Here is a 26,371-nt window from a genome sequence, read left to right as displayed (position 1 = left end):
TCACTGATAAAATTTCTTGAGATGAATGTCGTTCCAGGCATTCTTAATTGGTTGACCGTCGAGGTGTGAGAGCTCGTAGGTTCCTGCGCTGACAACCTTCGATACCCGGTAAGGGCCTTCCCACGTTGGCTTAAGTATTCCTGAAATAGTGGGCTGCGACGCAACGAAATCTGGAAGGAACAGGTCGCCCACCTTGAAGTGCTTGTTTTTGACTTTTTTGTTGAAGTATTTTGCAGTATTTTCTTGCTGTGCGATCATGCGGAGCCTAGATTCCTCTTTTGTTTCTTCAATCAGGCCATTGTTAAAGCGCAAGCCCTTGAACGCGAGGGAGGGATCGAAGATTTCTACCATTGGGGAAATTAGGCTTATCTCGATGGGCAGGACGACATCGACACCATACGCAAGGCGGAAAGGAGTTTCGCCGGTTGCGCTTCGGGGAGTTGTCCTGGAGGACCATAACACGTTTGGGAGCTCATCAACCCAGCAGCGGAGAATTTCTTCAATTCTTTTCTTTAATCCTTGTAGGATGGTTCTACTCGTCACTTCTACAAGGCCATTGGCCTGTGGATACGCAACCGAGGCCTTGATATGCTGGATTTTTAAATCGTCTAAAGCCTTCTCAAATTGTTCCCCCACAAATTACGTTCCATTGTCTGAGACTAAAATCCTTGGGATTCCAAATCGAAATACCACATATTCCATGAAAAACTAAATAATTTCTTTCTCTCTGATCTTGGAAAGAGGTTTTGCCTCGACCCATTTTGTTGCATAATCTACTGCGACCACGATATATTGGCACTGATTCTTAGACTTTGGAAAGGGCCCTACAATATCTATCCCCCACTGAAAGAATGGGCATGGGGCGAGGATCGAGTTGAGCTCAGTCGTGGGTCGATGGCTTACCCTTCCACGTAGTTGACATGCCTGGCATTTTCGAACGAAATCTTCACAATCTTTCCTGAGTGTGTGTGACGACCTCAACCCCGGGGTCAGGAGTTGACGTCATCAACAACAACAATAACAACTTAATATAATTCAACTCAACATTATTATATAAACACAACCCCTTTTTCCAAGATCTTTTCCAGGTTTAAGTATGACATAGGTTACAATCCTCACAAAACCAACTTACTAAAGACAATCCTGACAATACTATCTTCGTACAGCAACTCAACAGACCCGCTTGGGTCCAACACAACTACCTCACAGGAGCCTGACGGAAGGAACTGGAACTCTGCCCTGACTACCACGGGAGAATCTCCTAGGCATCTGCAATACATATATAAAACATTTTGCAAGGGTGAGCAATAAATTGCTCAGCAGTACCACCATATGAATAATAATCAAAAACAGTTTATGATAAACAATTATGGGAACAGAAATCATAACTTGCCAGGAAACAAGTAAAATATGTATGAACTGGATATCAAAACTAGCATGCTCTGTAAAACCAAATCATTAGTTGTGTGCTGTGCATAAATATCAATTTCAATTTTAGCATGCTTCTTTCATTTTCAAATCTTCCATCCCATCGCAGGACCCATAAAGCCACTTGTCCCGTTACGGGGACCCAAAATCATTTGTTCCGTTACGGGAACCATAAAACTTATCCCATCGCAGGATCTATAAAACTTGTCCCATCACAGGACCTATAAAACTTGTTCCTCTCCGAGAACCTCAAAATTACTTGCTCAGATATAAAAGTATTGGATGATCCCTGGTGAGACAGCAGATCAGGCTATCTCCATAGGATAACTCTAGCCTGTCTATCCTATGAAAACTTATTCCGGAACTCAGAGACTAGCTAGGTCCCTGTCACACTGGGCTGGTGGTTATAATAGGGTGCGCAACCACTTCGCCTCTTACGCTAACTTCCAGGCCGTTACGGGCCTCCTGCGCACACTCATCCGATTATCTTATCATTTTTATCCAATTTTCCAAACCACTTACCTATCTCTTGTCAAAAAAATTATAACACAACACATTTTCCAAAACATTTTCATTTTATTCAAAACTTAGAGATAGGTATTTCAGAAGTTACTTTTCCCCCAAAACACAAGTTAACAAAACAATTTGAAACCCAGGGGATACGTAACTTAAATCGTTCTGTTCCACTACGAGAATAAAACAACATTATATTCATATTTGTTGAACCATAAAGATATGGCCAGGGGTACTTGCCTTGCAGAGCTTTACAAATAATATCGATTGACCTTGAGCTGACACGGACGCTTAAACTTTAACGTCTAACCACTAGATTACCCTGGATTTGACTCCAACACTCAGGTCCTTCGATCGGAACCTTACTGAGCTCGTTGACTGTCCACTAGGCTATCCAATGCCAACTCTTGGGCCTTCTGACTAGCACCTACAAAGTTGAAACACCCTAACTTAGATCTTCGATTATGCTTGACATATCCTCGCTAACAATCTACCCGAACGTTAACCAAATCCGACTCATAATATATTCAATATTAAAGTACACGTATCAGTTAGGGTTCACGTCTTCGAAAGTTGGTTCGGTATTCGTTTTCAGAAAATAAGTATATTTATCCTTTTATGAAATTAGGGTTATCAATTTTCGTAAAGTATTTCATCACAACACATAATCAGATTTGGTATAAGGTGTGTTAATATAACTGATCAATGCTCCGAAAGTCATTGGGCACGGCCTCGTATTCCCGTAATTTAATTTTTCAAAAATCGGGCAGCACCTCCTTTGATTATCGGCTAACCCGTCGAATGTCCCGACGTCAAATCAATCACAACCAATTCAAACCAATCACAAAACAATTCCCAACCACCGATTCCAGTCCAACACTGACAATTCGCAAATTCACAAACACCAATTAAATACACTTATTATTCGTTATTATCCGCATTTTTATGTCTTGACTCGCATTTTATAATTTTATTCGCAATTTGCATTTTAAATCATATTTTGTATTTTAAATTGTAGGACTCAGAAATATTCATCATAGTCCACCGTCGGCTCGCCGAGGCTCATCACCGACAGCGATAAAATTTACGGGTTCCCGTTATATCGGGCATTCCACATAAATTTCACCAATTCAATAGAAATTTAAATTCACAATTATCACATAATTCATCACAATTTAACTGCAACTCAACAATTAATATTATTTTATTTCTTAAAGCTACGCGCATACGCGCAACCAAAAGAGAAGAACCCAGGCAACAAATCGGAAACAACAGAGGAATAGAAGACTGAGACCAAAACTCCGGACATAAAACACAACCCACACCATAATTGTTCAATTGGTACACGCACATATATGCATATACACACGCGAACAAACACTTGCAGACCAGGCCACCACCACCTCGCTGGAAAACCGAGGAAGGGCGGTGATTCCTGGCCCGCATCTGAATTACACAGTACATATACACAAGATTATATCTGCAAGTATATATATATAATTCAAAAATCAAATGAAACCAGGACAATCATCGAACATGAATGGCCGGAGGAAGACAGCGGTGAACTCACCGGAAACAAAAGGACAAAACCGAGGGGAAAGAAATAGGTAAGAACATAGTAAAATAGAAGGAGAAAGAGATTGATATGTGAAGAAATTGAGAGAGAGAATAGAGATGAGAGGGAGAGATGACAGAGAGATTGGGGAGAGAGCGAGAGAAGATTAAAGAGAGAGACCGAACCCGAAATTGAAAAGAAAAGGGTTTTACAGGGATCAATGGAGAGAAAAGAGTGGAATAATTTATTTGTGTTTATCTAATTTGCTAATCATTTTTATCCGAAATCTTTATAATTTAACGAAATGAGGTGCGATTAAAAATTCCTCAAAATAAATCCAAATTAGTGCTAAAATCTTATAAATATCCCGGAACCAATAAACTATAAATGTTTACAATTTTTAAAGCATTTTGACACATAACTCGGATCCACGTATAAGGACTAAACAAACCAACGCACGGTTAAACTAATCTCAAAAATTCCAAAATAATTTTAAAATTCTCAGAATATTCTAAACTTAAAGAAATATGAGTTTCATAATTTTTAAAGAATTTTGGAATTTAAATTTGGATTTAACAAATAATTACAATCAGAAAATCATATATGGCTAAATAATTGATGGAATATTGATTTCTCAATTTTAAAAACTCCTAAAAATAATTAATATAATTATGAAGCCATAAAAATAATTTTAGGGATAACCCAAGTATTTATGAAAATAAATCCTGAATAAAATCACCTTCAAATACAAAAGTGACACAACACATCTTCACAACGAATTACACAATTAATACACGAACACCAACGATCACATATAATTAATTAAAATATTAACAAAAATGACATCCAACTGACAGAATCCACAAACCTATTTTATTTATGTAATTATTTAATAATTACATATTTAAACAATATAAAAATATACGAGTCGTTATATTGTGGGCCAGTACAGTCCCTGCCTAATGATTTTAAGAGCTAAGTTATTTCCCCCCAGATGTTCTCCACATATTCCTGTATGAACCTCGAGGATTGCCTGGTCGGCTTCCTCGAGGCTTAGACATTGGAGCAGTGGTTCAGTTAAGGCGCGTCGATACAACACTGATCCTATCGTGCAGTAGTTTCGTGCTTTGAACATGACTGAACGAGCTTCATTTTTCTCCGTGGGGAGCTTATTTTCAAGGATATATTCGAGAAAAGGCTTTGGTCAATCAGGATTGTTCTGAATGTGGTTGACTGCTGGTGTATCGATGGCTGGGGCTGTCAGGGTGTCAACATATATTTGATCGAGATTGATTTGTAAATTAGACGAGGCTAACTTGGCGAGGGAATCTGCCCACTGATTCTCCGCCCTATCAACATTCGAGAGTTTTCATGAAGAGAATTTTTTGAGCAACTCATGTGTGATTGAAAGGTACCGGGCCATGTTCTCATTGTGAGTTTTGAATTCTCCACTTATCTGTTTGGCCACTAACTAGGAGTCGCCAAATATATCGATAATGTTGACCTCGATACTTGATTCCAGCTTTAACCCTGTAATCAATGCCTCATATTCGGCTACATTGTTTGTCGCTTGGAATTCGAACTTGAGGGCTTGTTTGATCTTGAATCCTTCTGGACTGATAAGAATTATTCCTGCTCCCCCTAAACTGGTGGTTGAAGATCCATCGATAAATAATAACCATGATCGTAGTTGATCCTCATTGGTATTTGAATGTTTGGCCCTGAACTGACACTCTGCCATAAAATCTGAGAATCCGAGAGGACTTGAGCCTTTATGGTTGTTCGGGGCCTGTACTCGATATAAAGTTGGCTTAATTCAATGGTCCATGCCGCAATTCTTCCTATCATGTCAGGTTTGTGCAATATTCTTTTTAGAGGTTGATTTGTTAGTACGTGGATTTCCCTTGCTTGGAAGTAATGCCGAAGCTTCCTGCTGGCGATGATCAGGGAGTATACGAGTTCTTTAACCTGTGGGTATCGAGTCTCAGCATCTCGCAACGAGTGACTAATATAGTACACTGGAATTCATTTCCTTCATCGAACCAAACGAGGAAGGCTGTCACCGTATCGTTGGAGGCCGAGAGGTATACACGCAAAGCCTCGTCTGGGATAGGCCGAGTGAGAATATGAGGATTTGTCAAAAATGCCTTGAGCTCTGCGAAACTGGATTTGCACTCATTGTTCCATTCGAAAGATGTTGATCTCGAGGCCCTTTTGATGACGGCAAAGAATGGGAGACACCTTTTGGATGACTGGGGAATAAATCTCCGAAGAGCTGCTATACAACCTGTTAGCTTTTGAAGATCTTTAATGGATTTTGGATCCTCCATTTCTAGAATTGCCTTTGTCTGTGCAGGGTTGGCCTCGATCCCTCTCTGTGTAACCAAAAACCCCGGAAATTTGCCAGAGATAAGTCTGAAAGAGCATTTGCTAGGATTAAGACGTAAGTTGTGTTTTCGAGCATTCTCGAAAGTCTCACGGAGATCGAGAGAGTGATTAACGGTGAGCTTAAATTTAGTTATCATGTCGTCCATATAGATTAGCATATTCTTCCCAATTTGCGATCCAAAGATCGTATCCATCATCTGTTGAAAAGTCACGCCAGCGTTAATCAGGCCGAAGGGCATAACTCAATATCCGAAGACTCCCCTATGAGTAATAAATGTCGTTTGTTCCCAATTATGGGAATCTATTTTTATTTGGTTGTATCCCGAAAATGCATCCATAAAGGAAAGGAGCTCGTTTCCTGCTGTGGTGTCGATCAGCTGATCGATGTTTGGAAGTGGGTAAAAATCTTTGGGGCAAGCTCTATTGACATCTGAGTAGTCGATGCACATTCGCCACTTCCCATTACTTTTCTTAACTAAAACGATATTGGAGATCCATGTAGGGAACTGGACGGGCTCGATGAATTTAGCTTCGAGGAGTCGATCGATCTCTTGATCGATAGCCGCCTTCTTTTCGTCAGAGAATATTTGACATTTCTGTCGTATCAGCGTGATGTCTTTATTGATATGAAGGGAGTGTCGTGCAATTATCTCTGGAATTCCCGACATGTCTTTGGGGTCCCAGGCGAAGATATCAGCGAACTCACGAATAAGGCACGTGATATCTTTCTTTAACGAATCGGGGAGATTTTTGCCGATCTTTGTGGTTTTCTCAGAGTTTCCTTCAAACACTTCAATTTCTTCGGTTTCCTCGACAGGAGAACAAGAGTTGTTGGTAGGCAGATCGACAAGGGATCTGGGGTCGATATCGAGCACTTGATTGACTTATAATTCCTCATCCATCTTTTTCTTTGGAGACACTGTGGTTAAGTAGCACTGTCTTGCTGTTGCATGATCACCAATCATCTCTCCTATACCAAAGTCTGTGGGGAATTTCATTTTCAAGTGGGAGATAGACGTTATAGCTCGAAGTGCAGTGATTGTTGTCCACCCCAGTATGGCGTTGAAGCTAGAGGAGGCACTGATCACGTGAAACTTAACCACCTTCCAAAGTTGACACGGTGGAGAGCCAAAAAGTATTGGCATGTTAATAGTTCCTACCACATGGACCTCATTTCCTGTAAACCCATATAAAGTTGTTCGAGAGTTTGCGAGTCTTCGATCCCCGATGTCCATTCGGGAGAAAGCATGATGATATAGGACGTCGATGGAGCTACCATTATCGACTAACATCTTTTTGACTGTGTTGTTTCCCACACGCGTGGTGATGACAAGGGCATCCTGGTGACCCTCGATGAGATCATGATGGTAATAATCGTCAGAGAAAGATATAACTGGGGAAGGATTCACTCGAGGGCATTTAGCTGTCGAGGGGTTGACATTAAAAACTTCTCGAGCATAAAGCTTACGAGAGTTGTGAGAAGGGCCCCCAGCGGCTATACCGCCAAAGATGACGTCGATGACTCGGTCGTCCTCCTCACGATGGTGTCGCCTTGGCGCATCATCTTATTGCACATAATGGAAAAGTTGTCCCCGACGGATCTTTCCCTCGATGAGGTTGCTGAGTTGAAAGCATTGCTCTGTTGTATGGCCGATGTCTTCATGATAATCATAATATCTGGAGTTTGGAGGCCTGCCAAATTTCATGGGTCTTGGGGGACGGTAGTCTGGCTCTGTTTTCAATATTGCTAGAATTGTTACCTTTTCGGCGTTGAGTTTAGTAAATTCTTTCTCAGGTCGATTATGGGGTTTCCAATCCCTTTCTCTTCTATCCCTCAGAGGGCGGTCAGCTATACGCGACGGTGGAGATTGGTAACGTTCTCGGCGTCTTTCCCGCGCGGGAGATCGTGGGCTATAGCTACGGCGCCAGTCATATCTTGATGACCGTCGAGGGGATTGTATGCAGCTTACTGCTTCTTGAACCATCATGCGTGTTCTATAATCTGAAATGCAACTTGAAGGGTTTTTGGCCTTTTTTCAAAAATTTCCTCTAGGAGTAGCCCATGTCTAGATTTATCAATACCTGCTGTCAGGAAATTGACTGCCATCTTCTCTATCAAATTCGGGATTTCCGCTATTTCTTCTATGAATCGAGTTAGGAAACTTCGGAGGCTTTTACCAGAACGTTGGTGCATTGTCATGAAGCACGCTGTGACTTTGATTTCTTTGTAATTACTAGAGAATCGAGCTTGAAACTTGCATTTTAGGGTTGTCCATGAGTCGATTGATCGAGGGGGCAGATTGTTGTACCATCGAAGTGGTGTGCCTTGAAGGCACGTGGAGAAAAACTGACAACGGGCGATTTTTGAGTGGCCGAAGAAAGCCATGCGACCGTCGAATGTGTTGAGAAATGCCAACGGGTCTGAAGATCCGTCGAAGTGATCGAGGGCAGGAGGTTTAATTGTCATGTCGATGCGCGCCTTCTCGAGGACCAATGACAGGGGGCTCTCGGGGACAGTCTCGAATCCTGATTGATTTCTCATTATGGTGCGCATTTGAGCGATTTTCTCCTGTATTTTGGCAAACTCTTAATAGGAGATGGACTCTGTGGACTCGGTTCGCTGAGAGACGTCGGCGGATGATACTGTGCGCTGTCGACGCTTGCGCGGTTTTGAATATGTTGACTCTGCCGATGGTTCATATTTATATTCGGCGTCATCATCTTCATCGTAGAGCTCATCATCTTGGACCTGGTTCTGTATTGATGTTTGTTGGAGCTCTCGACGGAGACGATGAATTTCACGCTTTCGCTCGAGCTTGGCTTGAAGCATTCGAGTCTCACGTTCTAGGAGCTCAAGTTCTTCATCTGAATCAAATGGTTCTTCTGGATCTTCTCTGTTTTGAGCCTTTAGCCTTTCTTTCTTTTCCAGATAAAGTCGCATGTCGCTTGAGAGTACCTTCTTGCCTTTGGATGTCTGTACTTTGAAACGCTGTTCTGATGTGAACTTTCTCTTTTTATCTCTCTGATCCGCATCTATCAAGTTCACCGGTTGATCATGAGAAGGACCATCCGGTGGAGAAAATAAGCATTTCGGCTTTAACGCCGATTGTTTGGGTGGTTCTTGACCACCGTGGGTCGAGGGGTCGGTGACAATTTCTGCCGTCAACTCCTTTACTTGAGTTGGTACGGCCGTTCCCGGATCAATATCTTTAAAATCATATCTCAGTTGGATATGTAAAGTAAAGCTCCTTCTAGCGTCAAATGATATGCCTTTAATATTATTAGTATTAAGACTATTATTAAGAATGTGATCTCTTTACTTAATTTGCCAACCTCTTCAAATGAGGTTGTTGCTTTCAAATGAGGTTGTTGCTTTCAAATGAGGTTGTTGTCTTATATTTATACCAAGTCCCAAATGGGCTTTATCTTACAAAATTAGCCTTCTTGGGCTTTAGATTATGTTCCACAATTATCCTAATTATAATTCCTTTGAGCCGTATTATTTTGGTCCAACAATCTTAAATATTCTATTTTAAATGATTTCTTCTAGTTGAACACTATATTTTTAAATATAATATTAAACTTAGTAAATTGTTTCCCGTGTTCTCTTGATTTTCCTTTTCCGTTAATATGATATTAGTCTTATTATGCAGAAGATGAATATCAAAATTGTAACTTATTTGTTATTCAAATATATTACAGGAGTTACACACCGCAAAAATTACTCAATTTTAGTCTAAAATTTGAAATTTTATATCAACTTAGTCTTTCCAAATAATTTTCTTCAAATTTTCAAATAGCTATTAAATTTAGTCATTTTTACAGTAAGTGTTTAATTTGATATATTTGGATCCGGTGAGTGATATTTTTATTAATTAATTCTATATTTTAGAAAGATTTGTTGATGAGTGCCTTGAGCTAAAAATGCTATTTTCATTTTGTAGCCTTCAGCTTTATAAGATAAATGCTTTAAGTTCAAAGATTATATATTCTTATTCTTATGATTCGGTTTCAAGCAAGCTAAAAATATTGGCAAGAACGAAATTTTTTTGTGACAAAGTCACTTAAATTTTCTTTTAAGTTTTTCACAGCTCTTCCTTGCCATCTCTCGCTAGAGACTGTTCAATTAATTTTTTCCGTTTACTTCACATCTCATTCTCATGCATCAATATTTAATTTCAAATTTCAAATTTAGTATTGAAGTTCACTTGTAATTTCGGATAATTGAACATTTTCGTTCTCCATCTTTTGAACTTGAAAAATTAAGATATATTCTAAACCTTAAGATCTCAAATATTTTCATCCCTTTTATTATTTTCACTTGCAGGTTCTCGTTTTAAAATAAGAGAAAGTCGTAATATTACACGTCTTTGACGCAAATATCAGTCAAATGAATGACCTTTTTTTACAGTTCAATATTTATATCTCGAAATTTATTTTGTACAAAATAATAGCCATAATCATGATTCGTTTTCAACATTTTCACAAGATTAATAAGATTCGAGATATTCAAAATTGCAAGATCAACTCTAAACAACCTGTAATCAACATTATCACTACTATAGAATACTCCATTAAATTACACTAAGATTGCGCTTGAAAACGTGAATTTCATTTGAAATATTGAAATTTATTGACGGAGGAATTTGGTATCAACAAAGTTTGAGGTTCGTAGCCGGAAATAAGATCTGTGATGGCGGTTCTTCGTCGGAAACGTGAACAGTAGTCGGTGGATCTGATGAACAGTATTCGTCAGAAAAGATGAATAGTGTTTGGTGGTGGTGATTATTGGGGGCTGAGATTGCTTAGGGTTAGTGGTGGCTCCTTTATGCTCTCGCTTCTGACCCCTTACAATGTGCCTACGTACCCCTATTTATAAGGGATCAAGCCCACGTAGTTCTTGGGGAACAAGAAACCTAATGGGCTTAGATTTCTTATCCCGAGGCCCATTGGGAAACCTACTGGAAACCGTCGTTTACTAGCTTTACGAATGTCCGGCGATGAGGCCCAACCACAAAGGCCCAAGGCTCGTCCACGGCTTCGAGACTTCACGGATGAGGCATCTCCCTGGCCAAGGATAACCCTCCGCTACCAGCTGTTTCTCTAGTCCGTGGACGCAGGTATAGCCGTGATTCACCCCAAATGTTGGACGCATCCTTGTCCCCCGATAAGGAGCCCCTACCAGATTGCAGGACAAGTGATCCCAAGCTTTTGGGTGCAAAGTGCATGATACTCCAAAGTCTCCCAACGAGGACACCCGTTGACTACAGAGACAGAGCTCCCAAAGCACACACCATATTTCACCCCACATCCCCAATGAGGACACCCATTGATTACAGGAGGAGGCCTTTAGTCCAGGCGTACCCCTGGAGGTCTCTGACCACGGACACCGCCTTTCCTGTAGATATGCTACAGGAAGGAGTTCTTCAATAGAGTACCTGCATCAAATAGGTTAGTAATAACATTCTCCATCTTCCTTGAGTCTTTCAGAGAACCCATCCAAGCAGTACATAAAAGTCACATTTATATGTCAAGTAGAAGTTGAGGGCGCACCCTGACATCTCTGCATGTTGGCGCCGCCCTGTGTCACCATCCTTTGGTCTCTTCTTAAATCATTCTACATCATAGGGCGCGCCAAAAACTATTCATCTTTAGGGCTCGCTCCAATTCTATCCAAGCCAACGAGTAAGTCTATCAAAGCAACCATGTCCAAACAATCTGTCCACGGAGCCTTCCTTGCCCAAGGCGCGCCCTAAGGCTCACTACACTACAGGTTTCAATTAAGAAATTTCTCTCCTCCTTCTCGATAATTGGGCGCGCCTCCTCCACCTGTTTGAGGGCGCGCCTTTAATACGGGATAATCATAACTGTCAATTCAGTTTCACTCAATCGGGACGCAATCTTTGGGCGCGCCTTCTATTTATGGAAAGTCAATCTCATTTTTTTCCTAGATTTCAGGCGCTTCTCTTTTAATTCTGCTCATTTTATTAATCTTAATCTAAATATTGTTTATACCAATTTTTGGGCATAACAACTACCCCCCAAATTCCATATGCTATTGAAAATGGGATTGGAATTTTTCTTCACCTTTATTAGAATTTGTATAAACAAATCTTCCAATACTTTTTACAGGGCACGCCCTGAATAGCAGAGGGCTTCTATATATTCAATATTCTTATTTTCCATGCATTCTAGATTGATGCCAACCTTATAAGGCGCGCCTTCAAGAGGGCACGTCTTAAAATTTGAAATAATTTGAAACGGTTTTCCTTATTCTTCGGGAATCGTGACTGACATGATAGTTTTAACAGCTGTCTTTTTCACCTATAAATACAAGTCACCATCAGTCATTCTCATTTTTACTTTTTACTTTCTGTCTTACTTCACCCCCTTTTCCTTTTCAAAGTTCCACCACCGGCAGCACTACTCTTCTGCTCGGAATCCTATCTCTCGGCCATCATTTCTCCAGTTTTTTCCGATCATTCCCTTCTCCATTCGAAAAGGTACGTAAAGCTTCTTTCTTTTTTGAATTTCATTGCATAAATCCCATTGCATGCTACTTTGTCTCTTCAACTTCTTTGAATGTTCTTGAAGATATACATAAAATGGTGTATGTACCTGTGTATGTATATATAATTTCAAATTTTTACTGACTTAGATCCAAAATTACTGAATTTAACCGTTAGACTGATGTTTTTGAGAATTCTAATCGTTAGTACCCTTATGTCTTAAAGACCATCACTTATGACCATCTGTGCCTTCAAAATCCGCCAGCAACTTAGGACGCGCCTCATCTTCAGCTTATAATCTGTAAATAACCATAATAAGGCGCGCCTGTTTCTAGTAAAACTCATCCTTATGAATAAACTATGATTTTCTTTATGGCGCGCCCTCTCATGAGAGGGCTTGTTTTAGAAGGGAGCTGATATAGATCATAGAAAGTACTCTTCTCTTACACCCCCACCTATCTATCCCATTTTCTTTACACTTTTGTATCTCATTCTTTCGTATGGGGCGCGCCCTCAATATTTCTTTTGGTTTTCTTGACAGCTGGAAGACAAGGGCGCGTCCTCTCCCTTTCACCCTTTCAAGAATTTTCTCACCAATTTGGGGATTTATTCGCCCCCAAACACTTACTTCGATCCTCAACCTCCGAACGCCCACCACACTCCTGAATTTCTGAACCGGGTGGCGCGCCTTCTTCAGGATTCTAAAGAGGGTACCTCGATGGCAGATTCCTCAGATAACTCGTCCACGGACAATACTCTATTATCTCGTAGGCAAGGCAAGCAAAAGCTGGTCCAAAAGGATAGATCTCCAATCCCAGATAGGACAGAGCTGGACGATGATGATTGGTTCGAGAGTTTGAACACTGATAGATATAGGGGCATTGAGAGGGGCGTCAATGTAGGAGCAGGACCCTCTAAAGTATCCTATAGGACTGTATCCCCAAGTCTGTCTCCCCAACACACAGAGGGCGCGCCTACGTCTCCCGTTCCTGAGGGCGCGCCTGAAGCAAGTACGTCCCCTCTTCGTGATGAAGAAAATTTCTTTGATGAAGACTCCTTCCAATTTTCCACTTCTCCTGAACCTTCTCCAATCCCTTTTCACCACTGGGAAGTTTCTGATAGTAAATTGGATTTTGACTGGGATGAATTTGAACCATGCACTGAAGCTGTGAAGAAGCGTTTCAGGAAGGAGCATGGGAAGCTTCTGGGATGGCTTATGGAATTTTATGACATGGAGGGCATATGGGCACGCCCTTTAAGCATGATGCGGCCCCATATCTTTAATTATGGGAAAAACTTTAAAATTCCTAGAATGGTGACCAGCCCCAAGCTGGTATCTTTGGGTATAGGCGCGCCCTTACACCCCTACCTTAGGGAAGTGATAGAACTGTATGATGTTGCTCCACTTCAACTATCTCCCAACAGCTACAAGTTTATCCTGGCTCTGTTTATCCTCTATATGGATTTGGGCTTCCCTCAACCGTCAATGGCAGAAGTTGCTTATTTTTTCAATCTAAGGAAATCTGATCATGGGTACTACTATCTGGTGATGGACAAGCAACATAACAAGAAGGGTTTTTCCTCTGGCAAGCTTAGCCATGAGAAAGGTTGGAAAGATAACTTCTTTTACCTGTATGACGTTCCCAGAATAAGGATAAGATTCAACAAGTCACCAAGTAAGGGCGCGCCCTTTTGTTTTTTCCCTTGTGTTATTTTTACATTTTTTTTTCTTTCTTTTCTCATCCTTATACTTTTTCAGACAAACCAGCTTCAAAATCCCTTGAAGGCGAGCCCAAAAAACGAGCTGAAGCCCTCCTTAGAGTGGCTTCTGACAGGTGGAACTTAAAAACCTTAGTTACTCGACCCAACTTGATGCGAGTAGGGATCCTTTCTGACCAAGTAGGAATGAAGTGCAAATATGTAAAATTTAGGAAGGGTGCTCCTGTTTCTCGTGTTATTGACCTAGACAGCGAAGAAGCTGAAGAAGAAGAGGAAACAGGGGATGGCTCCCTACAAGACCAAGATCCATCAGGTTCATTCACTGTAGAATATAAAGGCGCGCCTTTTCACTATTGGCGCGTCTTACTTTTTTTTTTGTTAACTCTCCATTGTCATACTGGATAGAAAAACTTTCGTTCATTTATTCTTCTTGCGTCTTTAAGGCGCGCCCTGTTACTCTAGGCAAAGTATTTTACTCATGTTTATCAATGTTGTCTCTATCAATTGCTTCTATTTGTTGCATTATTCAACATATTTGACTGTCATGTCTAACTAATATGTCTTTATGTCTTGTGCAGAAATGGCTCCTCCAAGAATCCCCAAGTCTTTTGGGGCGCGCCCTGGTGATAAGCCTAGGCCCAAATCGAAGAAGGATGCTCCTGCTGCACAGACATCTGTTCCAACTTCTGCCTCCATCCCTCAAACTGCACCTGCTCAAAAGAGGCTCATCATTGACCTCACAGAAAAGCAGGGTGCACCTAAGAGGCAAAGAGCAGAGGGCGCGCCTTCCGTCTCTTCTGTTGCCTTGAACGCTCTTGGCCCCATGGGTTCCCTTCATGTTTCAGATGAAGAAGTGGAGCAATGGCAAGCCATGGATTTGGGAGATGCAGCTCGTGCTTCAATAAAGGCATCTTGCCAACTGTTTATCCACTCTACTCGAGTGGTGGATAAGCTACTGGAAGAGGGGGCGCGCCTGGAGAGGCTGCAGGGGGACAACAATATTTTGAGGAACACCCTCAAAGACAAAGACTTTCTACATGCCAAAGATATTAAAGCTAAGGATTCTGAAATCTCTTTTCTCAAGGATGAGGTGGCCAATCTTACTTCCCAGCTAGAGATTGCCAACAAAAAGGCTACCTCTCTCCACACTGAGCTGGGTGCAGCTAACTTGAGAATTGAATATCTGGAGGAGCAACAAAAACTAGGCTGGCCTGATGAAAAGAGGGAAATATCTGATGAGGCATTTGCCAATGGTTTTCACTTCTACATAGTGGGTTTTGTGGCCAATGATCCTGACTACTCCTTTGAGAAGTTTGGGGAGGAGACTGTTGCTGAGATGGTGGAATTCAAAAAAGAGCATGCTGCTGAGATCAGGGCGAGGAGGATAGAACTTGGGTTGGAAGAAAAAGAAGAAGCGGAGGGCACGCCACAAGAGGAAGTCTCCAAGGACGCGCCTGAAGTCGATCCAACTGTCCATCTTCAATCTATTCCCCCAACGGACCAGTCTCAAGGCGCGCCTTGATTATTTACTGCTTTAAATTTCAAATACTTATGAGGAGCCAGCCCTCTTTTGATGCTGTGCAAAGTTGTATGACTTGTTTTTCTGCTACTCTTTTAATCTTGCATGTATGACTCGTTGTTAATTTCATTTTTTACTCAAAAATTTGTTAAGTCACTTTGATTTTTCCCTTGGCAATCATATGTTTCCATGGAGTATGTTACTATATGGCGCGCCCTTATAGATTTTTGTGTGATCTCAAAGTTTGCCATATTTTAATTGACTTATTGGTCCAATAGGCGCGCCTTCTTTCGGGGAGTTTTTTCCCTTAGTCTTACTTTGCTGACCATGTGCATTTATTTCCTTCATCTTTGTCTACTATGTCTGTCATGATCATAAAGCAGGAGTTATCCGATAGGGCACGCCTCTTTATAGGGCGCGCCATTGATGTTTTTCAGATGAGAATTTTCATGTTAAGCAAATACAGTAACTTTTGAATTAACTTTTCTCTTTTGTTGATAAAGCGCTCTAGTGGGTAAATTACACCAGTCCCATGGCTACTATGCTCTATGGGGAAATTATTTGAAATAAAAATAAAATTCTTCCTTCTGCTAGTTCCGAGGTTCGCAGTCATGTGTACTACCCCCCGAGGCTAGGAGGAATTTATTTGCTACTAGCCTATTACATAAGAATTAAAACAAGGAAACAAGGGGGACACAACCACACCCTACTAATAATACTTCCGCAAATGTTCTGCATTCCATGCTCGAGGAATAAGTTTGCCATCCAGATCTTCTAAGCGATAGGTCCCTTTCCAGAGTATAGCTTTGACTTTGTACGGTCCTTTCCAATTAGCTCCAAGCACCCCGTGCTGAGCTATCTTAGTGTTAGGCATAACCTTTCGCAACACGAGGTCTCCAACCTTGAATGGTATGGGTTTTACTTTTTTATTGAAATACCTTATGACCCTTTGTTGGTACGCAGCGAGCTTCAATTGAGCGTTTGCTTGGGCTTCATCTAACAGATCCAAGTGGAGCCTCTGGTTAACTTCTGCATTTTCCTCGACGAACGCATCTCTCCGTAGAGATCCTGCTCCTACCTCCACGGGAACCATGGCCTCATACCCGTAGGTCAGCAGAAAAGGGGTTTCACCTGTGGTCATCCTAGGTGTCGTGTTGTAAGACCAAAGGACCATAGGCATTTCTTCTGGCCAGTCCCCTTTCTTTTCTTCTAACTTTGCCTTCAAGGTATGTTTTATGATTTTGTTTATGGCTTCTGTCTGACCATTACTCTGCGGATGATAAACCATGGCGAAGTCTTTTTTAATCTTTAAGTCTTCACAGAGCTTCCTTAACTCCTTACTATCAAATTATTTTCCATTGTCTGAAATGAGCTTGTAAGGAATACCAAACCTGCATACTATGGAGTTGAACACAAAATCCCTTATCTTCTTTGCCGTGATCGTGGCTAGTGGCATGGCTTCTTCCCATTTGGTGAAGTAGTCCACAGCTACCACGGCGTATTTCACACCCCCCTTTGCTTTGGGTAACTCTCCAATGAGATCAATCCCCCACATGGAAAAGGGCCAGGGACTTGTTAATGAGGTAATGATGGATGTCGGGACGTTGGAATAGTTGGCGAACCGTTGGCAACGATCACAAGCCCGGACAAAATTGAAAGCATCTTCCCTCATAGTCGGCCAGTAGTACCCTTATCTTAGCACTTTTAATGCCAAGGAACCACCCCCCGAGTGATTGCCACAAATCCCTTTATGCACCTCTCTGAGAATATAATTTCCTTCTTCCCTGTCCACACAATGTAACAGTGGCTAGTTAAATCCTCTCTTATATAGTACCCCGTCATACTCGACATACTTTGCAGCTTGGTACCGAAGACGTCGAGCCTGTAGTTTATCCTCCGGTACAGCCCCTGACTGAATATAGTTATGGATGGGGGTCATCCAGTTTTCTTGTGGGATTTCTTGCGTTTGAAACACCTCCACCTCTGGGATACTTGGTACTTCCTGGATTCCCAAATGGATTTGTCCAAGTTGAACGATGTCCATCTGTAAACCCATCTTGGCCAAAGCGTCCGCATTACTATTCTCTTCTCGCGGAACACTTTCCAGTTTGGCACTTGAAAATTTTCCCAGTAGGCATTTTGCACATCTCATATACAGCTCTGTCCGCGGTCCTCGGGTTTGGAATCCTCCGTTGACTTGATTGACAACTAATTCGGAATCACTTCGAACTATCAAATTCACGGCCCCTACCTCCAGAGCTAACTTCAGACCGTTAATCAAGGCTTCATACTCAGCATCATTGTTGGTAGCATAAAACTTGAAATGGATAGCACTCATCAAGCGGTGCCCCTCCGGAGTGATCAAGACTATCCCGGCACCTGACCCGCTGTTGTTTACGGCCCCGTCCACATGTAATGTCCACCACGGGTGGGGGAGTTCCTGCTTCTTTTCGTCTTGATGACTTTCTTGCGAGGTTGGTTCTGCCGGCTCTATGGCTTTATCATCAATTTTTTCATCAAACTTAAGTACGAAATCGGCCAGCGCTTGTCCTTTGATTGCCGTGCGTGGACAATATTCCAAATCGAATTGCCCTAGCTCTATGGCCCATTTTAACATTCTTCCCGACGATTCGGGTTTATGTAAAATATGCCGGAGTGGATAAGCGGTGCGAACTTCTATTCAGTGAGCCTGAAAATACGGTCTTAGCTTTCGTGCCGCAAGAATAAGAGCGTACACTAATTTTTCCATATTGGTATATCTGGTTTCCGCATCCAACAACCTTTTGCTTACATAGTATACAGGCCACTGGTGGCTTGCTTCTTCCTTTACCAAGACGGCACTGACGGAATATTCTGACACCGCCAAATACAGAATTAATGTTTCTCCGTCTTCTGGCTTGGCCAACATCGGCGGATTTCCCAGTTGTTCTTTGATTTTCAGAAAAGCTTCTTCACAATCAGGGGTCCACAGAAAATCCTTCCCTCTCCCTTTGATCGCTTTGAAGAATTCTTTGCACTTATCCGGCGACTTTGACATAAATCGATTTAGGGCCGCGATCCTTCCTGTTAGACTCTGTACCTGTTTGACACTGGTGGGAGATTTCATGTCTAGCAGAGCTTTTATTTTTGTCGGGTTGGCCTCAATCCCCCGGTTATTGACCATGAATCCCAAGAATTTTCCTGACTCTATGCCAAACACGCACTTCTGCGGGTTTAGTTTCATCCTATATTTTCTCAGTATATGGAACATTTCGGTTAAGTCGGCGACGTGATCTTCCGCCCTTTTCGATTTCACGAGCATGTCATCCACATACACTTCCATAGTCTTCCCAATCTGCTTCTTGAACATTTTGTTTACCAACCTTTGGTAAGTGGCACCGGCGTTGATCAGACCAAATGGCATTTCGATATAGCAGTAGAGCCCTCTATCAGTGATGAAAGAGGTGTACTCCTGGTCAGGCTCATACATAAGGATCTGGTTATACCCGGAATATGCGTCCATGAAGCTGAGCAGGGCATGTCCCGCCGTGGCGTCGACCAACTGATCAATTTTTGGTAGGGGAAAACTATCTTTTGGGCATGCTTTATTTAGGTCGGTAAAGTCCACGCACGTTCTCCATTTGCCGTTGGGCTTTTTTACCAATACTGGATTTGCTAGCCATTCTGGGTAAAAAGATTCTGGAATTAGTCCGACGTCTAGGAGCCTTTCTACTTCTTCTGCCAGGGCTATAGCTCTCTCTCCACTTACGACCCTTCGTTTTTGTCGAACCGCTTTATGCTTGGGGTCGATATTCAATCGGTGGCACATTATTTCTGGATCAATCCCCTCCATATCAGAATGGTTCCATGCAAATACATCAAGGTTTGCCAATAGAAATATTGAAAGGCCTTCCTTTAACCTTGGTGCCAATTGGGACCCTATTCTCAGAACCTTACTCGGGTCTTTTTCATCAATGGGGATTTCGATCGTATCTTCTGCTGACCCCATCTTTTCCGTCGGCATTGGTATCCGGGGATCCAAGTCAAGGGGATTATAGATCTCCTGGTCTTGTAGAGAGGGTGCATCCCCTTCAGGAGGTATGCCTTGCGTAGTAGAGTCATCAACTTTTTCAGTATATTTTGCGGGCGAGGATGCTCCTGCAAGAGGAATGGCATCACCCTGTTCGAGGCTTTGCAAGACATCAAATCCTCCTTCTAAACGTTCCCCATGGAAATCTGCTTGGACTATGGTATCCATCGCCTCCTCTTCTTCTTCCAACATCTCAATTCTGATTGTGTCTTCCAAGTACAACATTGTCGAGGGCAACTCAGAGGGATGTTCTTCTTCTTGCTCAACATAATAGTGGACTCAGATTTCCTCGGTTGGTTGCTCAATGCTTTTCTCCCGATCCACGTCCGGAGTATCATCGGCGTGGGAGTCTTTTCTAAAACCTTTCATTGCTTGCCTGTAGCACTCCCGTGAGTCATATTGGGAACCCCTGATACTTCCCACTCCATTCGGCGTTGGAAATTTGATAGTTAGGTGATGAATTGAAGTGATGACTCTCATTTCCCGCAGAAAAGGTCGTCCCAATAACATGTTGTGGGACGATTCCTGATTCAGGACCTTAAATTCGAGCATCTTTGTTACCGACAGTGGGCTTTCCCCCAGTATACATGGGAGCCGAATTGACCCCATGACTCTAACTCCTGCACCTGAAAAACCATAGACCCACGAGTCTTCCCCCGACATATCCTGATCAGGCAGTCCCATCTTTTTGAAGGTGCTGTAATAGAGGATGTTTGGGGAGCTTCTATTGTCCACGAAGGCTCTATGGACATTCTTTGTACCTATTTGGATGGAAATAACCAACGCATCATTGTGTGGGTGATGTACCCATCAAGAATCTGTTTCTCTGAAAGTGATATCCATGGACTCACCCTTAAAAACCTTGGGTGGCCGGGTTTCCACCCTATTAATATATGTGAGAGGCCTGAACCGGGCTTCCCTAGCGTATTTTGCCAAGGCTCGGTTGCTGCATTCCATTCCGGGATCTCCCCCGTAGATTGTTCGGATACTGCCATCTCTGATAAATTTATTTTCCTCCGGGGTATTATTGTTTGTCCCGCGTGGGGCTCGTCTTTCCTCTTCCCTTGTCCTGTCATCCTTGTGCTTCCTTACTTCCTTCACTACCCATTCTCCGAGGTATCCTTCCTTGATAAGCGCTTCGATTTCATCTTTTAAATGTCGGCACTCGTGCGTGTTATGTCCAGATGATTCATGGTATTCGCAATATTTTTTCTTGTCTTTGCTTTGCCATGATGATAAAGCTTTAGGTTTTCTAAATAGCCCTCTATTTCTGTTTACCTCGTAGATATGGTCGATAGATGCGACCAAAGGTGTGTACCGGCTTGTCCTGTAGTCATAGTTTGAGGGAGGGCTCCATCCCCTCCTTGTGCTTGCTGTATTTATCCGGTCTGGGCTTCGACTATCCCTTCGGTATCTCGGGCTTGGTGACCTATCCCTCTTCCTTCCTATATTTTTCTGACTCGACTGTGAGGTTGGTTGTACATCTGCCAAAGATTGTTCTATAGCTTTAAAGGATTCCGCCAAAGCGAAGACATCTGCGAGAGTGGCCGGATCTTTCCCTTGCAAGTGCTTCCAAAAATCTGAACCAACCCTTAATCCTGCGATCAGGAAACTTTTTAAGGCTTCGTCTGACGCCCCCCTCACGCTAGTAGACTCGGCGTTGAACCTTTTGAAGTACGATGTTAAGCTTTCATTTTCTCTTTGCCTAACATTGGCAAGAGTTGTGACAGAGGGAGCGTATCTCACCGCGGCTTGGAACTTAGTTAAGAACGAATTCTTCATCTGATCCCACGAGGTGATAACCCATGGCCCGAGCTTTTGAAACCACTGCTGGGCACTTTCTCTAAACGTTGCCGCCAAGAGACGACATCGAGCCAAGTCCGGGACTTGGTACACATCCATCTCTATATTAAAACGACCCAGGAATTCCACCGGATCTGAGTTTCCGTGGAAACGGAGATCGCTAGTAGTGTTGCGATACCCGGCCGGCAATTGTGCATCCCTTACTGTTGCCGATAATGGGGAAGGGATTTCAGCTGTAGCCGTCACCCTGCCTTCGAGATGGTTAAGTAGCCTTTTCAGATCTCCTACATTGAAAGTTCCCACGCCGGGAATGGTCTGCATTTGAGGCTGCGGACCTTGGGGTTGTAATGGAGGTATTTCCACTTGATTCCCCCCGGGAGGGGCTTGCTGCTGGTTTGTATTCTGGGCGTCTTCAGGTATTACAATTATTTCAGGATTTCGTTCTTGATTTCTCCCTTGATTCTCTTCCCCACCTTGGCCGCGGCCTCGAACCGTACCGCGATCATAGTTTTCTATATTCTTGGGATCATCATGTTCCATATAATCATAGCCATCTGCTCGGTTATTCCAGCGGGAATCAAGGTGTCTGCGGTAATTGCCACAACGGTATCCGTCTAAATATCTGTCTCGGCCTCCACCTCTTCCTCTCCATTGAGGCCTTCTCCATCGATCGTTTTCATACCCACGTCCGTATCGATCCAGCGATCTGCGGGGAGGAGCTCTCTCATGATCGCGGTGTCGCTCCCGATTTTCCTGAGATTCGGGGGCACATGCGTTGGATCGCGGTGCCGCTCCCGACACTACACCATAGATGGCCTATCGCAATGGTTTAATCATGCATGTTACAAAATTATGTTACCTTAGGTATGCTCATCTTAGTCTACCGCAACGTAGTATTTTTTATGTTACCATAGCCTTTATAACATGTTACTATAGATTCAAAGTGTTACATACGAGTAACAAGTAGGAATTTATGTTACAATAGGGTGTTAATGGATGAAAATATAGTACATTTTACAAACAATTAAATATATATAACTATTTGACATGAAAATTAATTAATTTTTATAATATAATTAAGCAAAAATATTAATATTAGTTAAAATTGATAAAATATATTTTTTAAAATTTTTATAAAACTGTATTAATTAATAATTGATAATTTTTTATCAATAAAAAATTTAAACACTATTAAAACTTAAAATTTATTAAAAAAAGAAATGAAATTAGCTGGGCTTTCAATCAGGCGGGCTCAAAAATTTTGGAGAAGCGGTAAAAATTCACACATATTCTTATCTCCCTCTCATTCTCTCTCATTCTCCCTCATTTTCTCTCGCCGAGTCGCTAATTGGACTCAAGCTAGGGTTTCTATCAGTCTAAACATATCTCTCTCTCGGTATCTCTCAGTTTTCAATTGAACTGAATTATAGATTAGCTCGGATTTGGGGTTTCACTGCAGAAGGATTCAACCGGATCTTCTTGTTTCTCAACACAATTGGTTTGGGGCTTCACTAATATCGGGTCTTCTTATTTTTTAATCGGTTCTTCTTCTGCAATCGGGTTTCTCAATTAGGGTATTTTTCCAAATTGGGTCTTACAATTAGGGTTTTTGTGTGTTATTGTTTTTTATATGTTTATTTGTTTGTAGATGTTTGCGGAGATTGGTGGTCTGTTTCAATGGTATAAGCGACAGGGTTCCACATCTTCTCCATCATCTCGGTTCGCCACCGCTTCGCCAATCTCACTGTCTCAACAAGGGAATGGTACGTACAATCGTACAACTCATAGCTCTAATTACAAATTACATCTTAATTTTATCTCAATTTCAATTTAATTGTTTAAATGTGTACATAATAATATGCGTCCGATAGAAAATTAGCAAATCCAATGAGAGAGAGATCAAGGTTCAGAAGCTCGTTCTCAATATCTCCGTTGCCGAGTGGTGATATATACATACATTATTTATATGTAATTATGTGTGTATAGATGTTTGTTGCTAAATTATCATTTTGTATATGTTTTCAATTGATTATATATAGGAGTTGGAGCAACTCAGTGGACAAACCCCTGTTTTCTCCAAAGGTAGTTTTTCGCAACTTTTCGGGTTTTAATTTCTGTATATTCTGTTAATCAATCTAATAGATGCATATGTTAGTCTTTATATGTCAGTTTGTTATATTATAATGGTGTAAGTAAATTCAAGCTTATAGTTTTGGTTAGTAGTACCTAATCTAGGATATTAATGTAATCATTTATATGTTTGTAGTTGTGATTAGTGGTTAGGTAAGCAGGGGATTAAAGAAAAATGCAGTTGCATGCCATTTTAATGTATTTGATAATATGTCTTACCTGAATATTGTTAGTCAAAAGTATATTGCGAAGTCGGAATCCAGGTTAGTAATTTAAGGGCTATCTCGGAGTATTTATGAGATTGTGCGTGATAAAAAGTAAATTCATATATAAAAATAGAAAATATTTTGACACATAACTAGTTCAATTTTGTGCATCTACTGCTATTATATGAGTTGTAATGTATTATGAGTTGTAACATATAAAAGGGCTTTCATTTTACAGTTTTTGGCCTGTGCTCATGAAGCGATTTTTAGGTGAAAGCCAGTGCTGAGAAGCATCATTACTTTTCGAGGTGCCTTAGCAAATTATCTTTAAAAACTGAATTGGTTTTATGATCAAGGTAAAGTTACAATCTTTTAGCAAGTGGTTGTGCCAGTTCTTATTAACAAATTGTGATCAGTCATATTTTTATTAATAAATGTGAAAAAGTGAAGTGCATAATTTTGTAGAGTCACTACTATGAGTGAAATCAGTACCATCTTTGAATGATGGCGAGTTGTCACGGTTTACAAATATGTATCTGACTTTTCTTGTTAGTGAAATCACTGTCATCAGAACCTGGTTTTTTAATATTATTCATCCTGTGAATTGCAATCGGATGAGTTCCAATCTAAAGTAGTAGTTTTTGCACATGTGATGTTATATATGATGTACATAATGCTGATACACTATACTATCTTTTCTGTATGTGAACAGATTCCAGATGCCACGCCAGAGCAGATCAAGAAAACTTATTATAACTTCATGAAATTTTGCCATCTGGATTTAAGTGGCAATGATGCAGATACCACAAATTTCTGCATGTTTATCAATGAAGTTTATACGGTTAGTTTTCAGGTTTCACCTTGAAGTGGTGTGCATTCGATTATTATTCATAAGTTTTGGTTACTTTTGACATATTATATTTGATTAGTTGGACTGTCGCTGTAGGTTCTAAGTGATCTTGTGCAAAGAATGGTCTATGATGAAATTCACGGGTATGCTTTGACTGCAACAAAGCCATTTTTAGATGATTCATATCCAAAGGATCATGTGCTTTACCTCACTGATGTTGTTATCTTACTTTGATTTTTTTTTGGATTTTGTGTTAATTTTGCGAAAAATATAATGATTTATGAAGGCAAAACTGTAATGAATTTCAGTTTGACTGTCCCAAGATGACTTTGTTGTTTTAGTTTTGGTTTTGATTATATGATCTGCTTAAATATAAATGTACAGGTGATCTGCTTAGATATAAATGTAAAGCTGTTTGTTTAGGTTATATTCTATGTAGTCTGTGCATTGGTCTGTTACTTGCTATAAGCCTGCGCGCTGCAGACACGATATTTATCCATTATTTTGTTGCAAATATAAAGATTTCAGTAACAAATCTATTCTGCAAAGAATTAAAATATATCTTATGTTATATTACCTAGCTTTTGGGCGCTTGGAATTTATTTAAAAAAAACTACTATTGCTTAAAATCTCTTTCTTCCTTTTGTATGTGATTAAGCAGATATGTTCTGTTTTGAAGGGCTGTTAATATGTCCAGAAACATTTTCGTTGCTACTCCATAAATTTTGCATTTATCACATTAGTCCTCCTGGGCATAAGGTCAGTACTTCAATAACTTAATTGTTCAATTTATTATTCTTGCAAAATCTGTGCTTGTGCTTAAATACCTTTTAGCACCACCAATCACATTGTTTCTTATTTAGTACTATATTCAAGAGTTATTGCAGTTGGGAGCTGTTATTATGAGCACTAATGACCCTGTGTTAGCTGTGATGACTTGGCAGATCAGGTTGCTGAGATTCTTGATTTTTTTGGGTAAAAAAATATTTTTTGGAACACTTTAATGCAAAATACTCCTGTGTATTTTATTTGTAATCTAATCTAATAAATATGTGTATGTAATGTTAATGTGTTGTAAAAAAAAAATTCTTTGTATCCTGGATTTTTCTTTCAGTCTTATATATCTAGTCTTTAATTGATTCTGGTGCACTCTTTTACTTAGGATTTACATTCACTGATTTGTTTCCTGCAGTGGCTAAACAGGATGCTACTTTATCCTCTGAATCAGAAAATAATGATGTGCAGGAACAGATCAGAATAGCTCGTGCCTTGCTAAATTATTGTCAAACTGATTGTCAAATTTTAGTTGATATCGTCCTAGATTATAGACTATGTACCTGTTTTTTGGATTATGTGGAGTTGATGGTAATTATGTGAAAACTAAAGTAGTATTTGGAGGGGGTTTGTACCGATTTGAAGTTTGGTGGTTTGAATTGTTTATTTTATTGACTTGTATAAAAAACAGGTTTATGGCATGTTCAATTTACAAAAAAATCATGTCAAATTTTTTTTTGAAAAATATGTTAGATTGGGTACTTCAATATTACAAACAAATTAGTATAATATAATACAAATTATTAAAAAGCTGTTATAGTAGGGAAAAAATTGTTATAATGATTTGGTGACCCATATGTGGGGCCCACAGTGGCCTTACATGTGGGGCCCATTTTTTTTTGCAAATT

General features: G+C 40.8%; 3 protein-coding genes across 4 annotated transcripts; 1 reads left to right on the top strand and 2 right to left on the bottom strand.

Annotated features, from left to right (window-relative positions):
* Positions 1-6,123, bottom strand: LOC141691836 (uncharacterized). Its single transcript, XM_074496588.1, has 3 exons — positions 5,465-6,123; positions 3,331-3,421; positions 1-615 (listed from the first exon to the last, which is right to left on the bottom strand). Exons 1-3 carry the CDS (start codon positions 6,121-6,123, stop codon positions 1-3), a joined length of 1,365 nt encoding a protein of 454 aa, XP_074352689.1.
* An 11,315-nt stretch (positions 6,124-17,438) lies between these two features.
* LOC141691834 (uncharacterized) lies at positions 17,439-18,248 on the bottom strand. Its single transcript, XM_074496587.1, has one exon. The coding sequence runs from the start codon at positions 18,246-18,248 to the stop codon at positions 17,439-17,441; it is 810 nt and encodes a 269-aa protein (XP_074352688.1).
* A 6,366-nt stretch (positions 18,249-24,614) lies between these two features.
* LOC141689029 (uncharacterized) lies at positions 24,615-26,110 on the top strand. Of its 2 annotated transcripts, XM_074493188.1 has the most exons (5): positions 24,615-24,680; positions 24,786-24,832; positions 25,351-25,448; positions 25,577-25,664; positions 25,882-26,110. In XM_074493188.1, exons 2-5 carry the CDS (start codon positions 24,817-24,819, stop codon positions 26,064-26,066), a joined length of 387 nt encoding a protein of 128 aa, XP_074349289.1. In that variant the 5' UTR covers positions 24,615-24,680; positions 24,786-24,816; the 3' UTR covers positions 26,067-26,110. The 2 variants fall into 2 exon arrangements, with proteins under 2 accessions (XP_074349289.1, XP_074349288.1); XM_074493187.1 differs by having other exon boundaries at positions 24,622-24,832.
* The last annotated feature ends 261 nt before the right edge of the window (positions 26,111-26,371 follow it).

The sequence above is a fragment of the Apium graveolens genome, chromosome 10 (assembly GCF_009905375.1).
Source record: "Apium graveolens cultivar Ventura chromosome 10, ASM990537v1, whole genome shotgun sequence".
Lineage (NCBI taxonomy): Eukaryota > Viridiplantae > Streptophyta > Magnoliopsida > Apiales > Apiaceae > Apium > Apium graveolens.
Note: the sequence above shows the minus strand (reverse complement) of the source record. Positions and strands in the feature narration are given on the sequence as shown.